Source organism: Vidua chalybeata, chromosome 17 (genome assembly GCF_026979565.1).
Source record: "Vidua chalybeata isolate OUT-0048 chromosome 17, bVidCha1 merged haplotype, whole genome shotgun sequence".
Lineage (NCBI taxonomy): Eukaryota > Metazoa > Chordata > Aves > Passeriformes > Viduidae > Vidua > Vidua chalybeata.
Window position 1 is genome coordinate 14,423,535 of NC_071546.1, and position 21,736 is coordinate 14,445,270.

Sequence of the window (21,736 nt, forward strand, 5' to 3'; positions counted from 1 at the left end):
GTAACCCCAACTGAACTGGGGTGCAGAAGTTTCTCTAAAAACATCCAGCAGGCACTTTATCAAGTTAATGTGATCTGGATCTTGTTCGATTCTTGCCTGACTGAAAGCTTAGTGATGATCAGATGTGAGAGATGTGAGGTGTGCTCCCTCCTCCAGCTGTAGGTTGTGTTAAATTCAAACTGCCTCTTCCTGAAGAGCAGGGTAAGATGGTTTTGAGTCATAGGCTTAGACTGACCTTGATCTCCACTCCTGCAGATATGGTGGATGGATTCTGAATGAGTTGGCAACTCTCCTTCAGTGGGAGTGCTGAATGCAGATGCTTCTGAGCTGGGTTCTGCAGATTAAAATCTCAGTTGGTACCTTGGTCACAAAATATTTCATGTAAGTGTTCAGACCCTTGGAGAACTTTATGCCATTACTTGAAACTTTTCTGTTCCCATTGCCACAGTCACTAGCAGGTCTCCGTGCAGCTTTGACATTAAAGAATCTTCCACTTCAGCAGGAGTCCCAAAATGCCTTCAGTTGGTTCTGGAGAGCTCTGGACAGAACTGGGTGGGTGTTCAGGGCTCCTGTGTAAACCAGCCTGAAGCACTGGGTCCTCTGTGAGCTCTTTTTGCTGCAGGTTTAAATGCCAAGTGAGCAGCAGTGGTGCAGTGGATGGAACAAATGGATTTGGGACACAGAAATCACCAGACTTTGTACTTCCAAAGTGTTGTTTGGGGCATTGCTGCTGCCCAAACCTCTCTTGGCCGCTGTTGCCTTACTGGAAACAAATCTGAGCTACTCATACTGGTGGCTGCTGGGACTATTTATCTGTTAATCTTGCTTAATTATGAGAAACTAGGACAGAGTTAATCTGCAGATGCATTGTCCACGTGGATGCTGTGCTGGGCTCCGGGGGCAGCCCTGGCTCTGTGACCCCACACCCGACGTGGCTGCGACTCCATGGTCCCTGTTCCACCCTTCAAAGACGTGGATGCTCCCACAAAATCAACATGGCAATTCTGGAGCAAAAGGCTGCCTGGATCCTTCTTAACAGCTGTAAATCTGGCTTAAGAAAATTTGTCTTAAGTTGATTAGGAACAGATTAGAGCTGAAGCAGAATAAGGCACTCCTGTTAAACTCCTAAGGGGCGGATGGCCTGCATTTCAGTTCAATGCTTTTAAAAGCTCTGATTTCAGTCTCACCTCCACGGAGAACTCTGGTCACACTCCTGCCCTCTGGACCCTCAGAAGGACTCTCAGGCCGCCAGCTTTTGCCAGGGATGCAGTTGCCCTCCATGAGTGGATCTTGTGGTCAGGAGGGCCTTGGAGGAGCAGCTGTGATCCCTTATGTGCATCCCAGGAGCAGCTGTGATCCCTGCATCCATCCCAGGAGTAGGAGTGATCCCTTATGTGCATCCCAGGAGCAGGAGTGATCCCTACATCCATCCCAGGAGTGATCCCTGCGTCCATCCCAGGAGTGATCCCTGCATCCATCCCAGCAGTGATCCCTGCATCCATCCCAGGAGCAGGGGTGATCCCTATGTACATCCCAGGAGTGATCCCTGCATCCGTCCCAGGAGCAGGGGTGATCCCTATGTACATCCCAGCAGTGATCCCTGCATCCATCCCAGGAGCAGGGGTGATCCCTGCGTCCATCCCAGGAGTGATCCCTGCATCCGTCCCAGGAGTGATCCCTGCATCCGTCCCAGGAGCAGGGGTGCTCTGCACTGCAGAAGCCCCCCCAGGCAGGGCTGTCTGGGGACACAGCCGCACAGGGAAGTGTTGTGCTGTAGTAAACTGAGGAAAATCACTGCAGAGTGCCTCAAAATTGGAGGGTTTGGCTCAGGTGTGGTGCCTGTCTCTGCGGTCCCATGAGTTAGCAGTGTAAAAGGGGGGCAGTGCTGGTTGCAGGGGTGTGGAAGGAGTCACCCCGGAGCTCTTGGGGAGCCATCCTGCTGGGGCAGGCGGCTGCGCCTGCTGAGCTGGGCTCTCGTGCCCTCTAGCTGCTTCTCCTGCTGCCTTTTCCTCGCCTTTCCCTGCTGCTTTGTCCTGCCTCTTCCTGCTGCCTTTTTCCTTCCTGCTGCCTCGAGCCGGCCCGTGCTGAGCGTGGCTGGGAGGAAATGGTTTTGGGTAAATAAATCCTGCCAGTGCGAGCAGCCTTGCTGCCTTAAAGCGGCTTCAGGGGCCACTGATGGCTCCCGTGGCTGCCAAGGCTGAGCCTGGGAGGGCTCACTGCCATGGGTCTCCAAGCAATAATAATTTAACTTCGGAATTATTCTGGCTGCTTTCAGAGGCTGTTTTGGGGCTCCGTTTTCTCAGCGCGTGATAAAGCGAAGTGAAGCAGAACTCATTTCCTTCCCATTTCTTTTCACTTTTTTTTTCGTGTTATGCAGGAAGGGGAGCGGGCCGGGGGAAGCTGGGCCGCAGTGTAAGGGGTGCTACACGCCCGCCACGGCGCTGGTGTCCCGGTGTCCCGGAGCCCCGGGGCCGGTGTCCGGGGCCGCGCCGAGCGGCGGTGCCGCCCGCCCGCCCGCGCCGCGGAGCTGCGGGAACGCCGCGCGTGCACCACAGAGCTGCCCGCGCGGGCCCGCCCCGCCCCGCCGCCGGCTCCCCTTAGCGCGCCCGCCCGCGCCCGTGGCCGCAGTTCCCGCGTTGTGGTGACGTCAGGCGGGGGCGGGGCCGGCGGCGGCGGCGCAAGATGGCGGCGACCACGGGCGCGGGTGAGCGGGGCCGGGCCGGGCCGGGCCGGGGCCGCCCCGCCCCGGGGCACCCGCGGGGCCGCGGCCGGGGGCGGCGGGGCGGGAGGCGCCCGGCGGAGGGGTGGCCGCGGCCGGGGGGAGGGGGCGGCGGCGCGGCCCGAGCGGGGCCCGGTGGGGCGGGGGTGGAGCCGGAGCCGTCCCCGCTCCCGTGCGCGGGTCCCGCGGCGGGCCCGTCCGCGCCTCCCGAGGCCTCGCGCTGGGAGCGGCCCCGGTGCGCGTCCTGGGGCCAGCGGGGCCGCTCGGGCCCCGCGGGACTCGTGTCCCGGTGCGCCGGAACCGGGCCGGGCCGGGCGGGCCGCAGCCCTTGGCGGGGCCGGGCCCCGGAGCCCGGGCCGCCGTTCCGCCTCTTTTCCTGCCGCGCTCCTCTCCCGGCCGTTCCGCTGGCCGGGCTGAGCGCGGTGCTCTCCTGTCGGTAGTGCCGGGCTGTGGCCGGAGGTTCGGAGCGAAATCGGGCGCTGTAAAAGCCGTTCTGGCTCGGTTCGCGAGAGCCGTGCAGCTCCCGCTCGGGACGGGCGCGCTCCGAGAAGGCAGCGCGGTTTTTATTCCCTTCAAACCTGCTCCACACCACGCACCAGCCTTAAGCAGTTGCATACACTCGCCCTTTGCATTTATCATTACATATTAAACAAAAGTACTGCAGCTAGGCTTGGAGTGAGGTTTTTTCCTGTTGACATCCTCTAATGAACCTCAACAGATCGAGTAAATCAGAGTCACTTCTGTTGAGGCAGTTTCATTTTCCCGTTTTCCCAGTCCATGGAGGGTTTCACATGTGCCCCTGTAGTGCTTGTTTCCAAAATGCACTCTCCAAAGTTTGACTGTGCTCACCAGAAGGTGACTGGAGGAGATATAATAGGAGTATTTCGGAGTTCTTTTTGTACAGATAGTTCTCTGTCAATGACCACTCAGATTTTAAGGATTACCATCACATCACAATGCGCATAATTCATAATAATCAAGTTAATGAAAATTTGATTCAGTGCAGCGGTCGCTGTCCCGACAGTTGTGCTACAGGTCTGTGTTTGAACGTGCTGAGTAAAGACACAGAAGCTGTAGCTTGGAGGAAGGGACCCTTCTTCCCCTCTTAGGTCACGTTCTCCTGCCTGCTCCGCGTTCTCAGCGATCCTTTCAAGCTGCTGACTTTGCAGTTTGTGTTTGCCTGGAAGAACGAGGCAAATACTTTCCTTTTCAAGCCAGTGCAGCCCTGTGAGAGAATTGTTAGGTGCTCATGGGGGGCAGGTGTGGGAAGGGGCTGGGCTGCGGTGACAGCCCCAGCACGGCCTTTGGGACAGGCTCTTGTTCCCTGGCATCTGCTGGCCGCGTTGTGTCTGGTGCGTTGTTCCCGTTGTCCCCGGGGTCTGTGACAGCTGTCACGCGTCCCCAGCGCTGGGAGCAGGGCCACGGTGTCCCGTGTGCAGCGTGGGCACGCAGCTGCTCCAGGGGTGACTTACAGTGCTGCAGGAGCACTGCGCGTCCGCAGCAAAGCCAGAGCTGGGGCTGCGGCTCCGTGGAGCTCACGGGCTGCCCTCAGAGCGCTCTGCAGGGCTGGGAAAGGACAGAGATGCTCTGTGCTGGTGGCAAGGGCAGCGCGGTGCCCGGGTGCTGGCAGTGGCACTGCAGTGCAGGCTCTGTGGGTCCCTGCTGCCCCTGCAGCGAGGGCATGGCCTGGCACAGGCAGGTGACGCCTCGCTGTCCCCTGCTGACCCCTCGCTGGGGGCTTGGCAGCGTGCCTCAGTACTGCCTTCACTCGTCTGGGAAGCACAGATTGCTAAAGCTTCTTCCCTGGAGTCTTCATGTGTTCGTATTTGTCTGTAAAACACTGGAATATATGTGATATCTTGAGTTCATGGTGGTTTAGCGATGGGGCCTAAACACAAACTGAAGATGAAAAATGCTCATCTGTCTTCAAAAGCAGCTATTGACCCAGAGGAAGAAGTGGTAACAAATGTCCCTGTGACCTAAAAAAGTCAGAGGGCTGGTCCTGGCAATTAGACAGGTAGATAGATAGGCAGGTAGAGATTATTAACAAGGGAAAAAACCCAACCCTTGGCCTGGAAGGAATGTTGGGATGTGGGGTCCATCTGTACCACTGAGAGAGGGGAATCCTGTGTTGCTGATGATGTGGGTTTCCCACACACCCCATTACTATATGAGTAAAAATAAAGGGTTGACTTTAATGATTTTAATAAGGCTGTTTGTAGGAGACTCCACTCTGCGTGTGCCCATCCTGCAGACTGAGGGTCCTGCAGGAATGCTCAGCTGCCAGAGGTGATCTAGCAGGAATCCAGGGAATCCAGCAGGCTCCTGCACTGGCTGGGCTGCAGTTACACGGCAGACCTTGCACCACGGTGCTGTCCTGCAGATTGGGGTTTTATAATGAGACCAGACCCAGCCGTGCTGGCCTGGGGGATTGTGTTTCTCTCACTTTCACCCTGGGAAAGGTTTAATGACCTCACTTAACCCACTTTTCCCTCACAGTTCAGTTTAGTGGGTCTGTTGCAGGGCAGTGAGGCACTGTGTTTACCAACAGCCTGGAAGGGCTGGGTAGCAAAATGGTTTGCCCAGATCTAAGTTTTTCCAAGTCTGAGGAAGGTGGAGAACTGCAGAAGAACCAGTCCTTGGGTGCATGGCTGTGACAGTGCTGGTACACGTGGCTTAGTGCTCCTGCCAGAGGAGAGCACACCTTGGGGGTAGTGCAGTGTATGGAAAGGGTCTGTTCCTAACCCTGTAACATCCCTGTGAACTCCAGGGGATGCCTTGCAGGTGCCCCACGCTGGCTCCTTGGAGTGACAGCAGTCAGTCATCCTCATCTCAAAGGAAACACTGCCAGCACCAAGGGCTCTCTGGGACTGGACGTGAAAGACTCGAGGGTAGGGGGAAAGTAATTGAAGAGAAAATGCAAGATAAATTCTGCATTCTTAAATAAGATGGGCTGTAAGAGCATGTGAAATAGTGCCAGAGGAGTTGATTGCAGAGCTTTGTGTACTGTAATAGAAGGATGCAGTAGATTGAATAGAAAGGTAAATAGTTCAACACTCCTGCGAGATGATACTGAATTGAATATTTTCATCTTCAGTGATACAAATTACATACTGTGTTTGAAAAGCAGCATTCTGACTGAGACCAGTACTAATTAGTGTAGTAAATATGTGGACAGGTAAGGATCCTGGCAGGTGTAACACTGACAGATTTGGTGAGGGTGTGAAAGTTGGGATTTTCAAGCTGTGAGGGTGCTGTTCAACTCCTGCAAGTGCAGCTACAGTTACTGATGGTTTGTGCCCCATTCCCTGGGTATGAGCTGGGCTTGTGCCTGTACCTGGGGCTGTGTGACCCTGCCTGTGCCTGGGGGCCTCAGACTGATGTTTTAGTGACCTCTTTCCAAGGAACCTGCCTAAATGATTGAAAGGTAGAACCAGTGCTGAAACTTGCACAGAACAGGAAACACTTCCAATTGTTGAAGTGCACAGGAAGTTATTTTTGTGTCTGCAAATTATCTCAGCACCTGTCTGCATCATCAGAGTGGAAATTGTGACTGTAAAGACAATGCATGAAATCCAAAGTTCCTGTCTCCTGAAAGCTTTTGTGACAATTGCCGAAAGCCTTTTATTTTTAAAGTTTTTTTTTTTAAGCATTCCATCACTTCAGAAAGCTTATATATCATTGTGACAAGGAATAGCTTGTGTATTTTTTACAGTCCCAGTGCTGCAAGGATAAGCTGTCCAATTCATTATCTGCAGTCAATGCAAAGACATGAAACACAGACTGGAAAGGATGTAATTAAGGCTGAATATCGAATACACAGGAACAAGCTACAGAAAGCACTTTATTGTATTGGGCAGCAGAGGTGTTTAAAGCTGTTGGATTTCAGCTCACTTGAGTTACAGTAAATCAGGAACTAATACAGAAAGCAGAGTTTAAATTGTCCAGAAAGGCCAGTTTGATGAGTTGCTTGTTAGAGTGAAGATGTGGAAAAGCCTTCAGTAAAAGACAGTTCCTCCTCTCCTTGGAGCCCCATTTTCGGGGTGCTTTGCTGAGGTGTGCTGTGCCCTGTGCCTGTGCTTTAGTCCTGAAGAGAAATGCTTGTAATTCGATCTCACTTTAGAAGGGAGAGACAAACGGGTTGTTGAAGTTTTTGAAGGTGTATTTTTTGTTCTACTGCCACTGATGAGAAGCACTGGAGGAGAGGATCTCCCCCCAAAGGCACAGGGCCTGCCTGGTTTCACAGTGCTGTTCTCAGCTTCACAAGGTGTCTGCATGTGAAATCGCTTTGGCTGTGTAACTGAGGAAAATGGAGATGGAAAAGTGTAGTCTGTGAGTAAGGTGAGAAAAATCTCAGCCTGATAAGATCAGTCTTAAACTTGCTGCAAGACACATTCAGTTGTGTGTCTGTATCTTTAGTAGTGCTGCATTAAAAGGTAAATCTGAAAGTGATTTAAGATCTTTAAAAGTCCAAGCTGACATTTAACTGTTTTTCAGGATAATTCTGTTCTTCCTTTAGTGAGATTCTGACCAGGTCAGACTCCTTTTGTCCCCATTTCAGTGTGCTGGCTCTGCCTTGCAGCTCACTGGTTTACAAACAGCTGGGTTGTGAGGTGCCAGGGAAATTTCTGACAAGGAAAACAGAAGGTCCTGATCTGGTTGAAGGCTGAAGAGGATGTGACGAGGTCACGCAGCTTCTTAACTGCAACTCAGCTCCATGAAGCTCTCCGTGGTTCAGTTCTCCTCTTTGGTTGCCATAAAATTATTTCATTAACATTTTGTAGCTGGTGAAGTCGTGGGTGGGGTTGAGGCTTCTCAAATACACGTGTCTGAAAGGTGCTCTGTGAGAAGGACTGTTCAGGTCTGTCACTGGAGAGCTCGCCAAGTCAATACAGTGACGATTTAGCTTTCACTGGTTTGCTGCTGTGATTAATAGTGAATATCTCCTTTTGCTCTGAAATAGGTTTTCAGTTCCATTTCTGGGAGTATTTCTGTGACGTTAGGCAAGCTACAAGTGAAACAGTTACTGAGATATTACTATATTTATGTTTCAAATGAAGCTGCTATTTGAGAGTCATCTTGAACTATAGTGAAGGCTAAATTAAAATGCATAACTGAAAGTACTTTAGACAAGCTGATTACTTTTTAATTGCCTCTCACTTTATTTAGGCTTTCTTGTGTTAAACGAAGAGCTCTTAGAAAAACAGGTTGGTTTGGTTACTGCCAAGGAAGTCTCCATTGCTACACTGAGAGTGTTGTGCAAGATATTTATTGGGGGGTGGGAGAAGGAAACCCGGGGGACTCCTGGTGCTGTCAGGGGGCACAGGACATCTCCTGACTCTGCAGCTGCCACACTTCAGCATGGACATTACTGTGTGTGCCTAGGACAGATCTGGCCACTTTCTAGGAATCTTGGTGGACATCAAACACGGTGGTGATGTGTTTGTGTATGATCACAAGTGATAAAATTCCTGTGAGGTTTGGCTCCCAGCAGGACCCAGGCGCCTGCAAATGAGGAGGAGATGGGGTTGCCTTAATGGCAACCAGAAGGATGAATCTGGTCTTTATTCTGCCTTGCTTAAGGGAAGTTTATTTATATAAAGCATTTATGGTCATATGGGCATAATATTTTATATTTAATATGTGTGATTCTCTTTCTATTGAATGAATTTCCCAAGAATGTGTCAGGGAGGGAGCTGAATTGGCACCTTCTGTGGTAGCTGAGGTGATGGTCCTTCATGTTACACCCTGAGCTTTAGACTAGGGGTAAAACATGTTTAGAAAGCAGCAATGCTGTTGGACAGGGTCATCTCTTATAAAATTACCAGTCATCTGCCATGATCATTTTATTTTCCGTGAAGTGCATAAAACTCAAACCTGTGTCCTTCCCTTTGGGCACCCCCTTGCCATGACGCCCCTGCAGAGCTCACAGGGAGCAGTTCCTGTGGAATGAGCACTCATTCCTGGTAAGATTTCCGTGTGGCAGGAGTCGGTGCACAGCGTGACTCGCCAGCTCTCTGGAGACCTCACACTTGCCAAAGAGCTCTGAAGTCCTGTGTGACTCTTTTATGGCTCTGATTCATGCTGGCTTCATGCTGAATCAGAGCAGCTGTATCTGGGGAGAGCTCAGCAATTAAGTTGCCTTCTCTTCCCGTAAGGTTGTAAAACCAAGCCCAGCTCTGGGTAGCAAATGTCAGAACTAAGGCTGCCTTTCAGTCTTGGTTGTGACCTGCTCAAATATGTACGTGGTGATGTCATTTTTAATTACACGCTCACTTAAAGATCCCTGCTTGGCTCAGTGAACAGGGTGTGATGCTCAGAGGGATCACTCAGAGTTGATGCTCAGAGGAAGGGTGGACAGGCAACACTTCTGGTTTTCTTCTTTGCTGTGTGGCTGTCTGCCCTAAAGCTGATTCCTCTGGGTTATTTAGCTTGGTCTCAGTAAATACCAGTCAATTGTCTTTGCACCACTGATAACTATGAAGTGGTGTTACTAAGGAGCGAGGCACAGACTGAGATGATGCTTGTTAAGTATTGTGATGTTGTGGTGTGGAGGTGAGAGCACTTTTTGGCATTCATGTGACTCATTCTGGGCGGGTCTTCCCTTGGCTCCAGCTGATGGCTGCTCTGGCTGGGGTTCTGATAACAGCCACAGGGTTTCCTCTCTGGCATCCCCTGCCCTGGGGAAGAGCTGCTGGGCCCCCTCCAGAAGGACTTTGTGTTTGCCCTTCTCCCCTGGCCCTTTTTTCCCAGGGCACCAGCAGGCAGGGCTGGAGCCCAGACAGCAGTTTGGCTGTGAGTCATTCCCCATCAGCAGCTCTCCCGTGCATCCACTGCAGCAAAAATAGGGAAATAGGTGGGATGTGTGCAAGCAAAGGCTGCACCTTGTCCTTCAACTCGTGCTCTGTGCCTCGTGTCCCCAGCTCTCTTATCCCAGGTGTTGGAGCTGGGCTGCTCCCTCCCCAAACTACGGCATGGAGAGCGTTGGGAATAGAATTACAAACGAGTGGCTCGGCTGTCGTGGCTCAGGTGTGACTTGCAGACTTGAGCCCTCGTGTGCCTGGAGCACACAGGATACACACTTCATAGCTTAAAGATTTTGTGGGAGAGTAAATGCTGGAATTTGTCATGTGGAGGTGACGTGACAGTGGTGCCCAGGAAGTCCTGTTGCCACCCAGGGTCTGGGGCTCGGGCAGTCTCCTGGCAATGGCTTTACCAGCCCCAGCTGACTCATTTCCTTTCACAGCCAAAGAGCTGTGTTGCTCAGCAGCCATGGAAACAGCAGGGTCTGGCTGGGAGGGGATTTGGCAGGGAGCTGCTCAGCAGCCCCCGGATGGGAGGTCTGGTTCTGCCAGTACAGGTCTGGTGTCTGCTGGCACCGCTCTGCTGGACGAGTTCCTGTGCTGCTTCTGCAGCTGTGACTGAGCCCTGCTGCCCAGGATGTTCCTGGATATGGTCACGTTAGATGTGTATCCACTCTCTTCAGGCATTTGCTGGTTTGGTTTCTTTGATGTGTGCTTTGTAGTGAATGAAATTTGGACACTACTGACTATGCAGTAAAATCATCCCTGCCATTAAGGTTCCTTAGGTCATTAATATATTTAAAGGAGAGTTTAAAAGTGCCAGATCCTCTGTATTTTGCCCATGGCCAAGGAGGGCTGCAGGGGCATCTCTGCCCATCCTTCACTGACCTTGGTGTCTGGTGTTCCTCTGGCATATTCTCACTCCTCTCTCCAGCTGCTCCTGTGCAGTAACTTTGTCCCTTCCCAAACTTTATCCCAGCAGTGCTGATGTCCTGGGCCTTGGCCAGCAGTGGATCCATCCTGGAGCTGCCCAGGATTGGCTCCAACACACAAGGGGGGAGCTTCCAGCAGCTTCTGACAGGAGCCAGCCCTGTAGCCCCCCAGCACCAAAACCTGGCCCACAGAGCCCAGGCTAAGGAGCAGCAGTGGGCTCAGGTGCAGTTCTGCTCTGGGGTGCCTGGGGTGCAGATACCTTGGAGAGCAGTGAAACCCACTGTGGCCTGAGTTCAGGGTCCTCCTTCACCAGGGGCTTGGTGTGTGACCTTGGCTGTGTCACCGAAGCTCTCTGTGCCATTGTTTTCCATTAATGTAATGGGGAGAAGGAAATCTCCCTGTTTTGTTGTCTGTTTTGAGGAGAAATGTGCCAGCAATTACAAAGTGCTGAAATTCCTTGGTGGTGGAGGTCACAAGTACAAAGGATGCTATTGCTGCTGACAAAGCCCACTTCAATTAACTTCAGATTAACCTACTAATGTTATGAAAGAGTTTTATTTGCTTTGAAAGGTATTTTTAAAGCTCTGACTGAGTCGACTGCTGTCAAGCCTCTCATGGTGTCATTTTGTAGAAACTTCTAAATTTTTATACTATAAATCATATAGACAAGTGTTAATTAGAGCTCCATAATACTGGGTGTACCTTTGAGGGAAGAGAGATTTCCTTTCATTTTACTGCCTGCCGTAACATGTGTCCTGTCAGCCTTCTAGAATGTTTATTTGGGGATACTTTGATTTTGCTTGTAAAATCCAAGCTAAATATGGGAATAGCTTTCTTGTAACATTGAAATACTGTCATTCAAAAAGTGGTATTTTCATGGTTTTGCCAAAAATGTGATCTGTAAAATGACCGAAAGTATCAGAGAAATTAATCTAGCTTTTTTTCTTTACAAGATTTCTCAACTGAAAATATTTTTCTGATTGTTTCAGGAGTAAAAGTTCCTCGTAATTTTCGTCTTTTGGAAGAACTTGAAGAAGGTCAGAAGGGAGTAGGGGATGGAACAGTTAGCTGGGGCCTTGAAGATGATGAAGATATGACACTTACGAGATGGACAGGAATGATTATTGGGCCTCCAAGAGTAAGTATCCACTTAAATACTAAAATAGTACTGTTACTTTTTTTATTCCCCTTCTCCTAACCTCACCACTGAAGTAGATAATAAACAAAAGGCAAACAAGTGAAAAAAACAAATTAGGAAGTGATTTATGTTGAAGTTCTTTCTAATAATGGGTTTCATGTGTCTATATGGCTTTCTGCTTATAATTTGAAACATTTTGGTGCCTTTCTCTGGTTAGTTCTGTTACTTGTCTGCTTTATATTTGCAGATTCAGTAAGACATAACTTTCGAGATCCCAGAATTCTAACGTCCTGTAGCCTTGAATCCAGCAAGGTTCAGAATCCCTCAGCTAGTGAGGTTACAAGTGGAGCTGCTGCAGGTGCCAGGGAATGCTCTGGGCTGGTTTTTCTGCTGTTCCTGTTCAGTTTATGGGGTGCTGTTTATTGTAGGAGTGCTGACAAGCTCTTGTAGAATTTCAGCTGACGGAGGAAACTCAGATTTTAGTGATTTCAGTCTCCTCTCTGAATGTCCCCTCCCAAAGCAGCATCTTATAATGCAGCTGGTCTTTGTGGGAGTATTGTTGTAGTCTCTTTTCCCCCCATCCCTACTAAACTGTGGGTTTACACTCTAGTAGTGAACTTGAGGACTTAATTGTGTGCTGAATGTGTGCATGTGTTCTAAAACCAGAACTTGTCTGTTTTCACTGTTCTGTTTCCCTGATATCCTTTGATGGAGTGCAAGTAGCCAATTCTCCTTCCTGCAATAGCAGATGTCTTCTACATCTGGCCTCAGTATCATTTCTCAGTAATTCCAGAGGTCATTATATGAAAATCTTTACCTTTAATCATGTTCTGCTCTCTGTTCCCATTCTGTCAGTTGTCTTTTTTGACATACAGTGAGGCTGTACAGGAAGATGTATTATGAAGGCATTATACATGCAGTGTTTTCTGTCTCACCCAGAAGTGTTGTTTACTTGTTGTCTGCCTTTGCTAATCTCTCCCCAGTCACGAGCATTTCATTTGTTTATGATGTACCCAAATTGTTTTCTAGAACAGCATTTGATTTTAAAACATTAGGAGAGTGCTAATGAGCCTGCATTAAGGCTGTGAAGAAAGCTCACTGTGTGCATAGGCTTTATGGAAAATTTAAACAACCTTGAAATCTAATTTAGAAAATTAAATAGGAATAGAAATGTGCAAACAGGAGCATGCAGCCTTGCCAGCAGTGATGGAAGTTTGCACTTCTTGTCGTGCTGCAAACCAAGGCTACAGGACCATCACTGCCGAGGAGTCAGCTCTGCCTCTCCTGTTTTTCTGACTCACTTAGGAATATGGATCTTCTTGCCAGATATGTTGTGACTTCTTTTGAGCTTCTTGCTTGAAGGCAGCAGACTGTATTGAGAGAGATCCTGGGGACTTGCAGCCATTCTTGTTTGCTGTCCTCCTTTTAACACTGCTCTCATTCAGTTATTACCATTTTGGTTCTTAGTAGGATGTGGAAATGCTGGCTGGGGACAAAAGCTAAGTCCTCTTTCCCTCTGGGTGGAAAGCAGTCACGCTTGCAGCAGCTGGGAGGGTGTTGTGCTGGATTCCAGCAGGGAAAATGAGCAGCTGTGCAGAGCTGGAGTTCCTGTGTGCTGCTGCCCCGAGTTGTCCTGCACTGGGTGGCATTCCCAGGCTGTGTGTGATGTCCCACAGCCAGGAGTCACCTTGGTGACACGGGCTGCTCAAAACCAGTGCCACTGTCAGAGCTTCAGCTTGGTCTGCACGTGCTCTGCACTGGCTGTGCACAGCCAGGGCTCCCCAGTGCCAGCTCCCCGGGTGGGTGGGTGGGTGTTCCACAGACCCCAGAGCTCCCCAGGTGGGTGGGTGGGTGTTCCACAGACCCCAGAGCTCCCCAGGTGGGTGGGTGGGTGTTCCACAGACCCCAGAGCTCCCCAGGTGGGTGTTCCACAGACCCCAGAGCTCCCCGGGTGGGTGGGTGGGTGTTCCACAGACCCAGAGCTCCCTGGGTGGGTGGGTGGGTGTTCCACAGACCCAGAGCTCCCCGGGTGGGTGGGTGGGTGTTCCACAGACCCCAGAGCTCCCCGGGTGGGTGGGTGGGTGTTCCACAGACCCAGAGCTCCCCGGGTGGGTGGGTGGGTGTTCCACAGACCCAGAGCTCCCCAGGTGGGTGTTCCACAGACCCCAGAGCTCCCCGGGTGGGTGGGTGGGTGTTCCACAGACCCAGAGCTCCCCGGGTGGGTGGGTGGGTGTTCCACAGACCCCAGAGCTCCCCAGGTGGGTGGGTGGGTGTTCCACAGACCCCAGAGCTCCCTGGGTGGGTGGGTGGGTGTTCCACAGACCCCAGAGCTCCCCAGGTGGGTGGGTGGGTGTTCCACAGACCCCAGAGCTCCCCAGGTGGGTGGGTGGGTGTTCCACAGACCCCAGAGCTCCCTGGGTGGGTGTTCCCCAGACCCCAGAGCCCTGCACGGAGCTCAGGGCTGTTCCCTGCTGCACGCACAAAGGCCAGCAGAATTATTACCCTGGAGGAACGTTTGATACTCTGAATATTACAAAGTGAACTCAAAACAGGTAGCCAGCATAGTGTCTACATGGCTGCCCACACCTTTGGTAGTTCCCATGTTCCTAAAGTAGCCACTGCTTTAACCAAATGCTTATTGAACTGCCTGATGTAATTGTTTCCCCCTTTCTTTTCCCCTCAGACGATTTATGAAAACAGAATATACAGCCTTAAAATAGAATGTGGGCCTAAGTATCCAGAAGCACCTCCATTTGTAAGATTTGTAACAAAAATTAATATGAATGGAGTAAATAGTTCTAATGGAGTGGTAAGTTTTTTGCTTTTATTCATTTTAATGTTGGTTTTTTTTGTGCAGCTCCAATGCTTTGTTTATACTTGTGGCTTGCTTAGCTCCTCACTGCTTGTGGTGCTCTTTGTTGGAGAAGGAAAGGGGGTAGAAGGGAAGTGGACAAGTGGAGATTTATTATGCTTTTAGGAAAACACTTGCTTTTGATTTCTCCCACTCAGATTTCTTGTGAGCTCTTCAGTTGGGGATGGGGGGGAGTTAAGTGTAACCAGTGCACCAATTCTGACAGGAGTGGTCTTTTTGTCTGTTTTAGGTGGACCCCAGAGCCATATCAGTCCTAGCAAAATGGCAGAATTCTTATAGTATCAAAGTTGTTCTGCAAGAGCTTCGGCGTCTAATGATGTCTAAAGAAAATATGAAACTTCCTCAGCCACCTGAAGGACAATGTTACAGCAATTAATTAAAAAAAAGAACCAACATGCCCCCCTTATTCAATTTAAGCTGTCTTCATTTTCCACAGTAGTAAATTTTCTAGATGCATCTTGTAGACCTCAAAATACTGGAAAGGAAGTTCCCATTCAAAGGAAGTTTTTCTTGAGATACTGTAAATGATACTAATTTTTTTTTTTTCATTTGAAATATAAGTTGTGCTATAACAAATAATCCTGTCGTGTAACCACTGTCCACATAGCTGAACTTCTGGTATCAGGAAAAGTCTATTTAAATTTATTACTGTCAAGACCAGTGTGGCACATCCAACTTAACTGTGAAAGGATCCATCCCACAATCACCTTGCTGTGTGTCTGGCCTGGGTTATTTTTTTCTTTCTCTGTCTTTTGCAATAGAGTCGAAGCTCAGGGCTATTTATTAGAGTAGACACAAAGGTTTTTGCTTCCAGTACTACACTGGGCTGTATGGACTACTACTGGGGATGTGTGCTAACCTCAGTCATCCCTCCCTTTGTGCTCGCTCTAGTAAAGGCTGAATGTGACTGTGGTCGTTTTTGGGTTTTTATTTTTTTTTTAAACGCCCTGATGATCTGGGGTAAGCTTTCCTTCTTTCCTTTGGCCAAGGCATAGATTGTATTTCTCTTCCTGATCCCCCTCACCAGTGACTTGAGCTTTGGGTGAGGGATTCAGGGTTCTTTTTATCTCTTCCCTCTTCCCCTCTTTTTAGTGGGGGTGCTGCTTTCTTTTTGCCCCTCTTGGTGACTCTTCTCACCCCGGCCCAGGGGTGAGTGTCGGGGCAATAACTTGACCTGTTCCTTTCTGCTTATCATTTTGGTTTTGCAACAAATTTAGTCTTCACCAGCCTGGGAAACAAGAGTATCTGTTCTGCTGGCAAACGTGGGTTTTCCCTTCCCTCCAGCACTGCTGCCACACCGCCAAGCTGGCCACGGCCGTGCTCTTAGATAGGCTTTGACGTGGGGAAAAGAGCAGTAATTTACCAGGATTGCCCAAACCTTCTGCTGCCAAACTTCAGTGGGGAAGACTCTGCACGTAGAGATTCTGAATGCACTCCAGGTACCCTCAAATCACTGTGTTTTGGTGCTTTGGATTGACCCAAGAATGTTAATTAACAAAATGTTGCACTTGCGTTTGCCCCTTCTAAAGATGTAACAACCACAGACAAATCAAATCCGGGTGGTAGATTTTATTAGGGTTCTGTAAGTCTTAGAAATCTCTTCAGTGAAGATTTTGGGGAAGCGGTGGCACAGCAGATTAAGGACCTTGATTGGCTTTGCATCCTGGCAAATCACTGCCTTTTCTGGTTTACTGTTCCGGACCACTAACTGCTGCAATGTGGATGCAAGCTTACAGGAAACCAACCTAGTGTGTCCTAAGTTTTATGAAAAATTCAGTGTTTGTGTAAAAAAAAAAAAAAAATTAAAAATAAGGAAAAAAAGAAAAGAGTAAAAATAAACACATTTTAAAGCAGCAGCTGTCAAGTCAATGAACAATTGATGTTTCCATTAACTTCTGAGGAAAATATTAGTTGTAAGGATTTAACATCCTCTGTACTGAAAGTTTAACATAACAGTATTCCATAAGCAGCCTTTTTATTGTATCAGACCATTGCCTGATTTTAATATAATAAAAAGTGTGCATTAATATTAGAAGGCTTTAATTGTATTTATGTTTAGAATTATGATCCCTTATGGAATTCTTGATTTGTTGGAAGTATCTTCCTACAGATCACGTTTAGCTGACAGAATGTAAAGTGGTGGTGAAAGGCAATTGTCTCTAGCCAGCTGCTGCTGCTGTGCCAAGGAGCATCTGTAGTTTTGGTTTAAGCCTCAGGCTGCCCCAGACTTGGCTGTTGGTAGCATCAGGTGAGGCCCAGGAGCTGCCAAGGGGACCCCGGTGCTGTCGGGGCCGTGGCCTTGCTGTGCTGGAGTCCCGAGGAAATGGAATCCCTCTACAGCTGCACGTTCCACTGTCTGTCAAGGTCAAGGAGTATTTCACAACCTGAAATTTTCAGTGTTTTCCTCAGATAGTGAAGAGTGCCTGCCTGCAACGTGCCCTGCAACAAGCTGAGCTTTTCTCCCGCTCTGGGTAAAAACAAGGCTGTGAAATGTTGGCCTTTTCCCAGTGTGAAGTGATTGCTGGAAGGTCCTGATGCATTCCCTGCAGTGATGGGCTGAAACAAGGTTGTTTCTGGGCTGGAATGAAACAGGGAATGGCCTTGTGATGCTTTGTGAAGCTTGCTGGAATGGATACTGCTGGCTCCTGGGGCAGGCCCGAGGGTGTCTGTGAAGACAATGGGACTAATACCGTGTGTGTTGAAAATAGCTTAGTGTCAGGTGGTAAATGGGCACTGGAACAACGTGATAATTACACTGGGCTGCTTGATTGTCTCTTTTTCAGAGTGCCCATGCCCTCTTTGGGAGGTTGTGGTTGGTGCATGTTTGGGACCTCCCTGAACCTTCTTACTTCAAGTAATGCTTTTAAACCCGTGAAATCGTCTGGTTTGCTTTGCAAGCTGTACAGGTGAGAGCGTCCCACCCTGGCTGGGAGCTGTGCTGGCAGGAGCCACCTGTTCACAGCATCAGACAAAGGGGGACGCTGCTTTGGGAAAAAGGGTTCACTGTGACTGTTCTCCCCCAGGAGTTGCACTCTCTGGACACCTCAGAGCTCCGTTGCTGTTCCCACAACCAAGTAAGAGCAGTGTGGAATAACAGCTCCTTGGGAGTCAGCTGCCATTGGAGCTGCATGGTGGCTCTGTGTGTGTGTCACCTGTGAGGGGAAGGGACCGTTCACCCCCAGGCTGGTGCTTGTTGGTGCTTCAGAAATGAGGTGTGGAAACAAAGCCGAGTCACACCTGTGCTTATCCAAACTCTGGCAGCGCCCGGCAAAGTGCTCAGGTGATCCCTGCCAGCCCTCAGTCTGTGTCCCGAAGCACTGTCTCTTCAGAGAAAGCTGTGAAGGGATAAGAAATAAAACAGGGGGATTGGCCATGAGACAAATGTGCTTGGAGCAGGTGCTGCTGGAGGTGGCTGAGCAGCACTCAGAGGAGGCTGCTCTGAGCCGGACCCACCTGCCCTGTGCCCACTGTGCAGAGGGTCCCTGAGCCAGCCTGTGCCTGCAGAGGGTCCCTGAGCCAGCCTGTGCCCACAGAGGGTCCCTGAGCCATCCTGTGCCTGCTGTGCAGAGGGTCCCTGAGCCATCCTGTGCCCGCTGTGCAGAGGGTCCCTGAGCCAGCCTGTGCCCACAGAGGGTCCCTGAGCCAGCCTGTGCCCACAGAGGGTCCCTGAGCCATCCTGTGCCCTTAGAGGGTCCCTGAGCCAGCCTGTGCCCACAGAGGGTCCCTGAGCCATCCTGTGCCCTTAGAGGGTCCCTGAGCCAGCCTGTGCCCACAGAGGGTCCCTGAGCCTGTCCTGTGCCCACAGAGGGTCCCTGTGCCCGCTGTGCCCGGCAGTGCCAGCAGAGCCACCCGCAGTCCTTCCCGGGCTGGGAGCAGAGCGGGGACGGCAGAGGGAGCCCGAAGGCTTCCCAAGGCGGGGCCGCTGCTGCAGCTCGGGTTACGCGGGACAGCCTCGTCCGGGAGCCGCTCCTCGCGTCTATCCAGAATCGCTTTCAATTCGACACTCCTGTGTGTCGTGGCTGTCCCACTGAACAGGCATTCACCTGCTGGGGGAACACAGCACCACAGTGAGACCTGAATTGTTAATAAAAACTAATGGTTGTTTGCTCCTCGGTGTGTTGGAATTAAGCTCTCTGTGTGTACGTAGGGAGTATGTGCTGAAATGTGCCCTTTCTGCTCTCTTACATCCCCGTGCAGTGCTTTATATTTGAAATTTCAGTTTCTCCCACTGTCATCATAGGGACAATTTTGAAGCCAGGGTGTGTATTGAGCCGCTCTGTCAGACACCGGCGTTGTCTGTGGCTCATCCCAGCGTGGGACAAGGACACGGAGCGGGGGGGACAAGGACACGGAGCAGGGGGAGCAGCCGTGCCCCTCGGCCCTGGCAGACCCTGGCCAGGGGCAGCTCCGGGGGCTCCATCACAGAGCCCTGAGCCCCGTGGGGCTGCGGGGTGGTGCGAGCAGGGGAACAGCCCCGAGCTGTGGCACCAAACCCCGCAGGGCCGTGCAGGGGATGTGCTCCTGCTCCTTTGCCAGGTGCTCTGCAGGGCATTGCCAGGGCTGTGGGAGCTGCTGGTGGCTTACCCTGGTGTTTGTGGGAATTGGCCGTTCAGCCTCTGAGGTCGGTGCTTTTCCTGCAGGACAGTGTTTGCCACACCAAGGAGCAGCACGGTGGGTTCAGCGTGCTTTTTCAAGCTGGCACCGACATGCCCTGCAACAGGGGAGTTCCAGTTCTGCAGGTACCTGTAAATATGTCTGCATCAGGCTCTACCTACCTTGAGCTGAAAGAAGCTGAAGAGAAGTTGATACTGATCATCTTAATACCTGAACTTTTTTACTTATTATTTTATGTTTAAGAAGGTTTTTCTGGTGGCTAAGGGTTTTCCTGTCAGTGGAATTGCCATGTTGCATTAATCTTGGCTCATGTGCTCTCCCAGTGCTCACTAACCTGGCTGCTGACTGAGACTCAGGTCCCTTAATAGCTCCTCGTTTTCCCTGGTCATGCTGTAGCAGATTGCTGGAGAATGTGCTGAAGCCTGCGAAGAGCCCCAGTAAAGGCAAATTTAATTTAGGCACATGCTTAAGTGCTTTGTTGGACCAGAGCCAGTGTGCTCAGCGTCTGCTAGGAAAGAGGCTTTTTTAGCCCTTGTTGAGCATCTTCTTCCTTGTCCTCCCTTCTAGGTGCTACATCCCTGGTGCTTGTGCCTTTACATTTTCCCTGATGTCTCCCACATTTGTTGTCACAAGAAAGTAAAGAGAAGATGATGCTGAGGATAGGGAGATAAGCTGAATGCTCATCCTTTTATATCTGTCAAGCATCTTGTCACCTTTTTTCATCCTTATCTCCTTTTAAATAAAGCCTACAAAGGGTTTTCAGAAATGTGGGTCCTGTCCTATTTCTCTGCCTCTTGAGCCAGGTTGTTGGTGGCTTTGCCCTGACATGTCTAGAAAGCCCTGCAGAACCTTGATGGGTGATAGGAGAGAGTCATTGTCAAATGGTCTAAAAGTCCCTTCCCCCTCTCTATTGCTCAGCTTCTATTCTTTTATGTTGTCTTACTTTTTCTTTCCACTTGCCAAAGGATGTTTCAGGATAGCCAAAGCTGAAGATTCTTTGGGAGGAAAAAGCCAGCCAAGCAGGAGTTTTGAGAAGAAAAAGGATGCAAACTTTTGAGCCATCTTCATGAGAAACAATAGGGCCGTTTCCCCTCCTACTTGCTCTGCTTTAGAAGCACGTGTTCCTAATTGCCTTGATCATGGTCTGCAGATCTTTAGAGAAAAGGATTTTTGTTTGCCTGGTGCTGGAGACTTTCTGGGACTGATTTGCTGTACGTGAGGCAGAGGGAGGACAAGCCGAGGGGAGGCTGGAGGGCTGCCCCAGTCCTGTGCACGTGGGCCGGGGCACAGAGGTGGAGAAATGCCTGGTTCGGTGAGCTGGCAAGGAGCTGCTGTGTGTCCCTTGAGGCAGGGGGAGCACACAGTCCCCGCTTCGGGAGTGCTCCTGACGGGCCGTGGTGGTGCCCAGCTGCAGCTCTGTGCAGCCGCTGTGGGTGCTGGAGGTGGGGTCTGTGAGGAGCAGCCACAGCAGGACAGAGATCTCAGCAAGGATCTGCCAAACTTCTGTCCCTCTGAAGAGACCTCTTAAATCCCTGGGCTACCAGATTAGATGCTGTCCAAGGTTAGCGGCCAGATGTTTCTCAGCTGTTTGGACTGGTTTCCAGCTGAGACCAAATGAGTGGCTCTCCAACATGTACGTATTAATATAAACATTTCAGAGGCCTCGCCTTGAGTGAGCCATTAAAAACTTCCCACGATCCGGTGAACGATGCTGCTTCCTTGGAGAGCATCAGAGTTCTGTACCTCGCACTTGAGTGTCCCGGGCGGGTCAGGCTCGGCTGCCACCTGCTCACTCAGTGCTGGGGCCGGGCCTCCCCCTTGTTTTAGTGGCGCCAGAGCAGTGTGGTCCCTGGAATTTGATTATTTGTGTTAGCAGATAATTTAGGCCAGAAGGCTGAGAGTGTTCCCTTCCTTCCCTGGATGTCGTCATGCTTCCCAGCAAAACACAGTCCCAGGTCCTGTGTCCCTTCCCCACCCCTTGCCCCAAAAGTACAACAAAAACCCTTTCAATGTCTCTTCTTGTGCAGGGTCACTGTCCACTCCTTTTAAGCTTGGTTTTTGTCTGTGTAGGCCTACAGAAGGAGAAGATTTCATTAACTCCACCATGCAGACTCATGTTTTAAATTATTATATGCATTTAAAAAAATGGTTGTTTTTTGATGTGTGGTTCTTCTAAAATATTCCTAATGCCACCCATGAGCTTTGGTGTTCAAACAAGAGTGACAAGAAATGACCCCGTGGTTTCCCACTGCCACAAAACAAGATCCTCCTGACACTTTCCATCACTTCCATCAGATTTTAGTGCCTTGGTTCCCCCAGACCTGGCTGTGGAACTGCCCGGGGTGTGGAGTGGGAAATCTCCCAGTGCTGTTTTTAATGAGATTATTGGGTCAGCTGGGCCAGCAGCCGTGCTGGCATGTGCCTTGGCTCAGCTGTCCCACCGTCAGCAAGGCCTGGGGCTGGCACTTGACTGCTGTCCTCCCATGACAGAGCCCGGAGTCCGACTTCAGGGAACAGTTGTAATTCCACAGGGACAGCTTTTAGTGTTGTGTACAGTAACACCTCTGTTCTGGATGTGTGCTGGTGTGAACGAGAGCAGGATGCAGCTCAGGATTGCTTTGCAGCGATTTTTAGGAATGTCAGGTAGCTGAGATGCT

The 21,736-nt window shown here is 50.4% G+C and overlaps 1 protein-coding gene across 6 annotated transcripts; it reads left to right on the plus strand.

Moving 5' to 3' along the window:
- Positions 1-2,641: 2,641 nt before the first annotated feature.
- On the plus strand, positions 2,642-16,500 carry UBE2V1 (ubiquitin conjugating enzyme E2 V1). Of its 6 annotated transcripts, XM_053958252.1 has the most exons (5): positions 9,296-9,514; positions 9,643-9,748; positions 11,445-11,593; positions 14,277-14,402; positions 14,695-16,500. In XM_053958252.1, the coding sequence occupies exons 1-5, from the start codon at positions 9,338-9,340 to the stop codon at positions 14,839-14,841; spliced, it is 705 nt and encodes a 234-aa protein (XP_053814227.1). In that variant the 5' UTR covers positions 9,296-9,337; the 3' UTR covers positions 14,842-16,500. The 6 variants fall into 6 exon arrangements, with proteins under 6 accessions (XP_053814232.1, XP_053814227.1, XP_053814233.1 ...); XM_053958257.1 differs by lacking the exons at positions 9,296-9,514; positions 9,643-9,748 and adding an exon at positions 2,642-2,704; XM_053958258.1 differs by lacking the exon at positions 9,643-9,748 and having other exon boundaries at positions 9,446-9,514.
- The last annotated feature ends 5,236 nt before the right edge of the window (positions 16,501-21,736 follow it).

Bases quoted from the DNA above. Each gene is read 5' to 3' on its own strand.
- UBE2V1 (XM_053958252.1), top strand. From the start codon at position 9,338: ATGGCTGCTCTGGCTGGGGTTCTGATAACAGCCACAGGGTTTCCTCTC. The intron at 9,515-9,642 runs GTGAGTCATTCC...TCGTGTCCCCAG, and splicing joins GCCCAGACAGCAGTTTGGCT to CTCTCTTATCCCAGGTGTTG. The intron at 14,403-14,694 runs GTAAGTTTTTTG...TGTCTGTTTTAG, and splicing joins TAAATAGTTCTAATGGAGTG to GTGGACCCCAGAGCCATATC.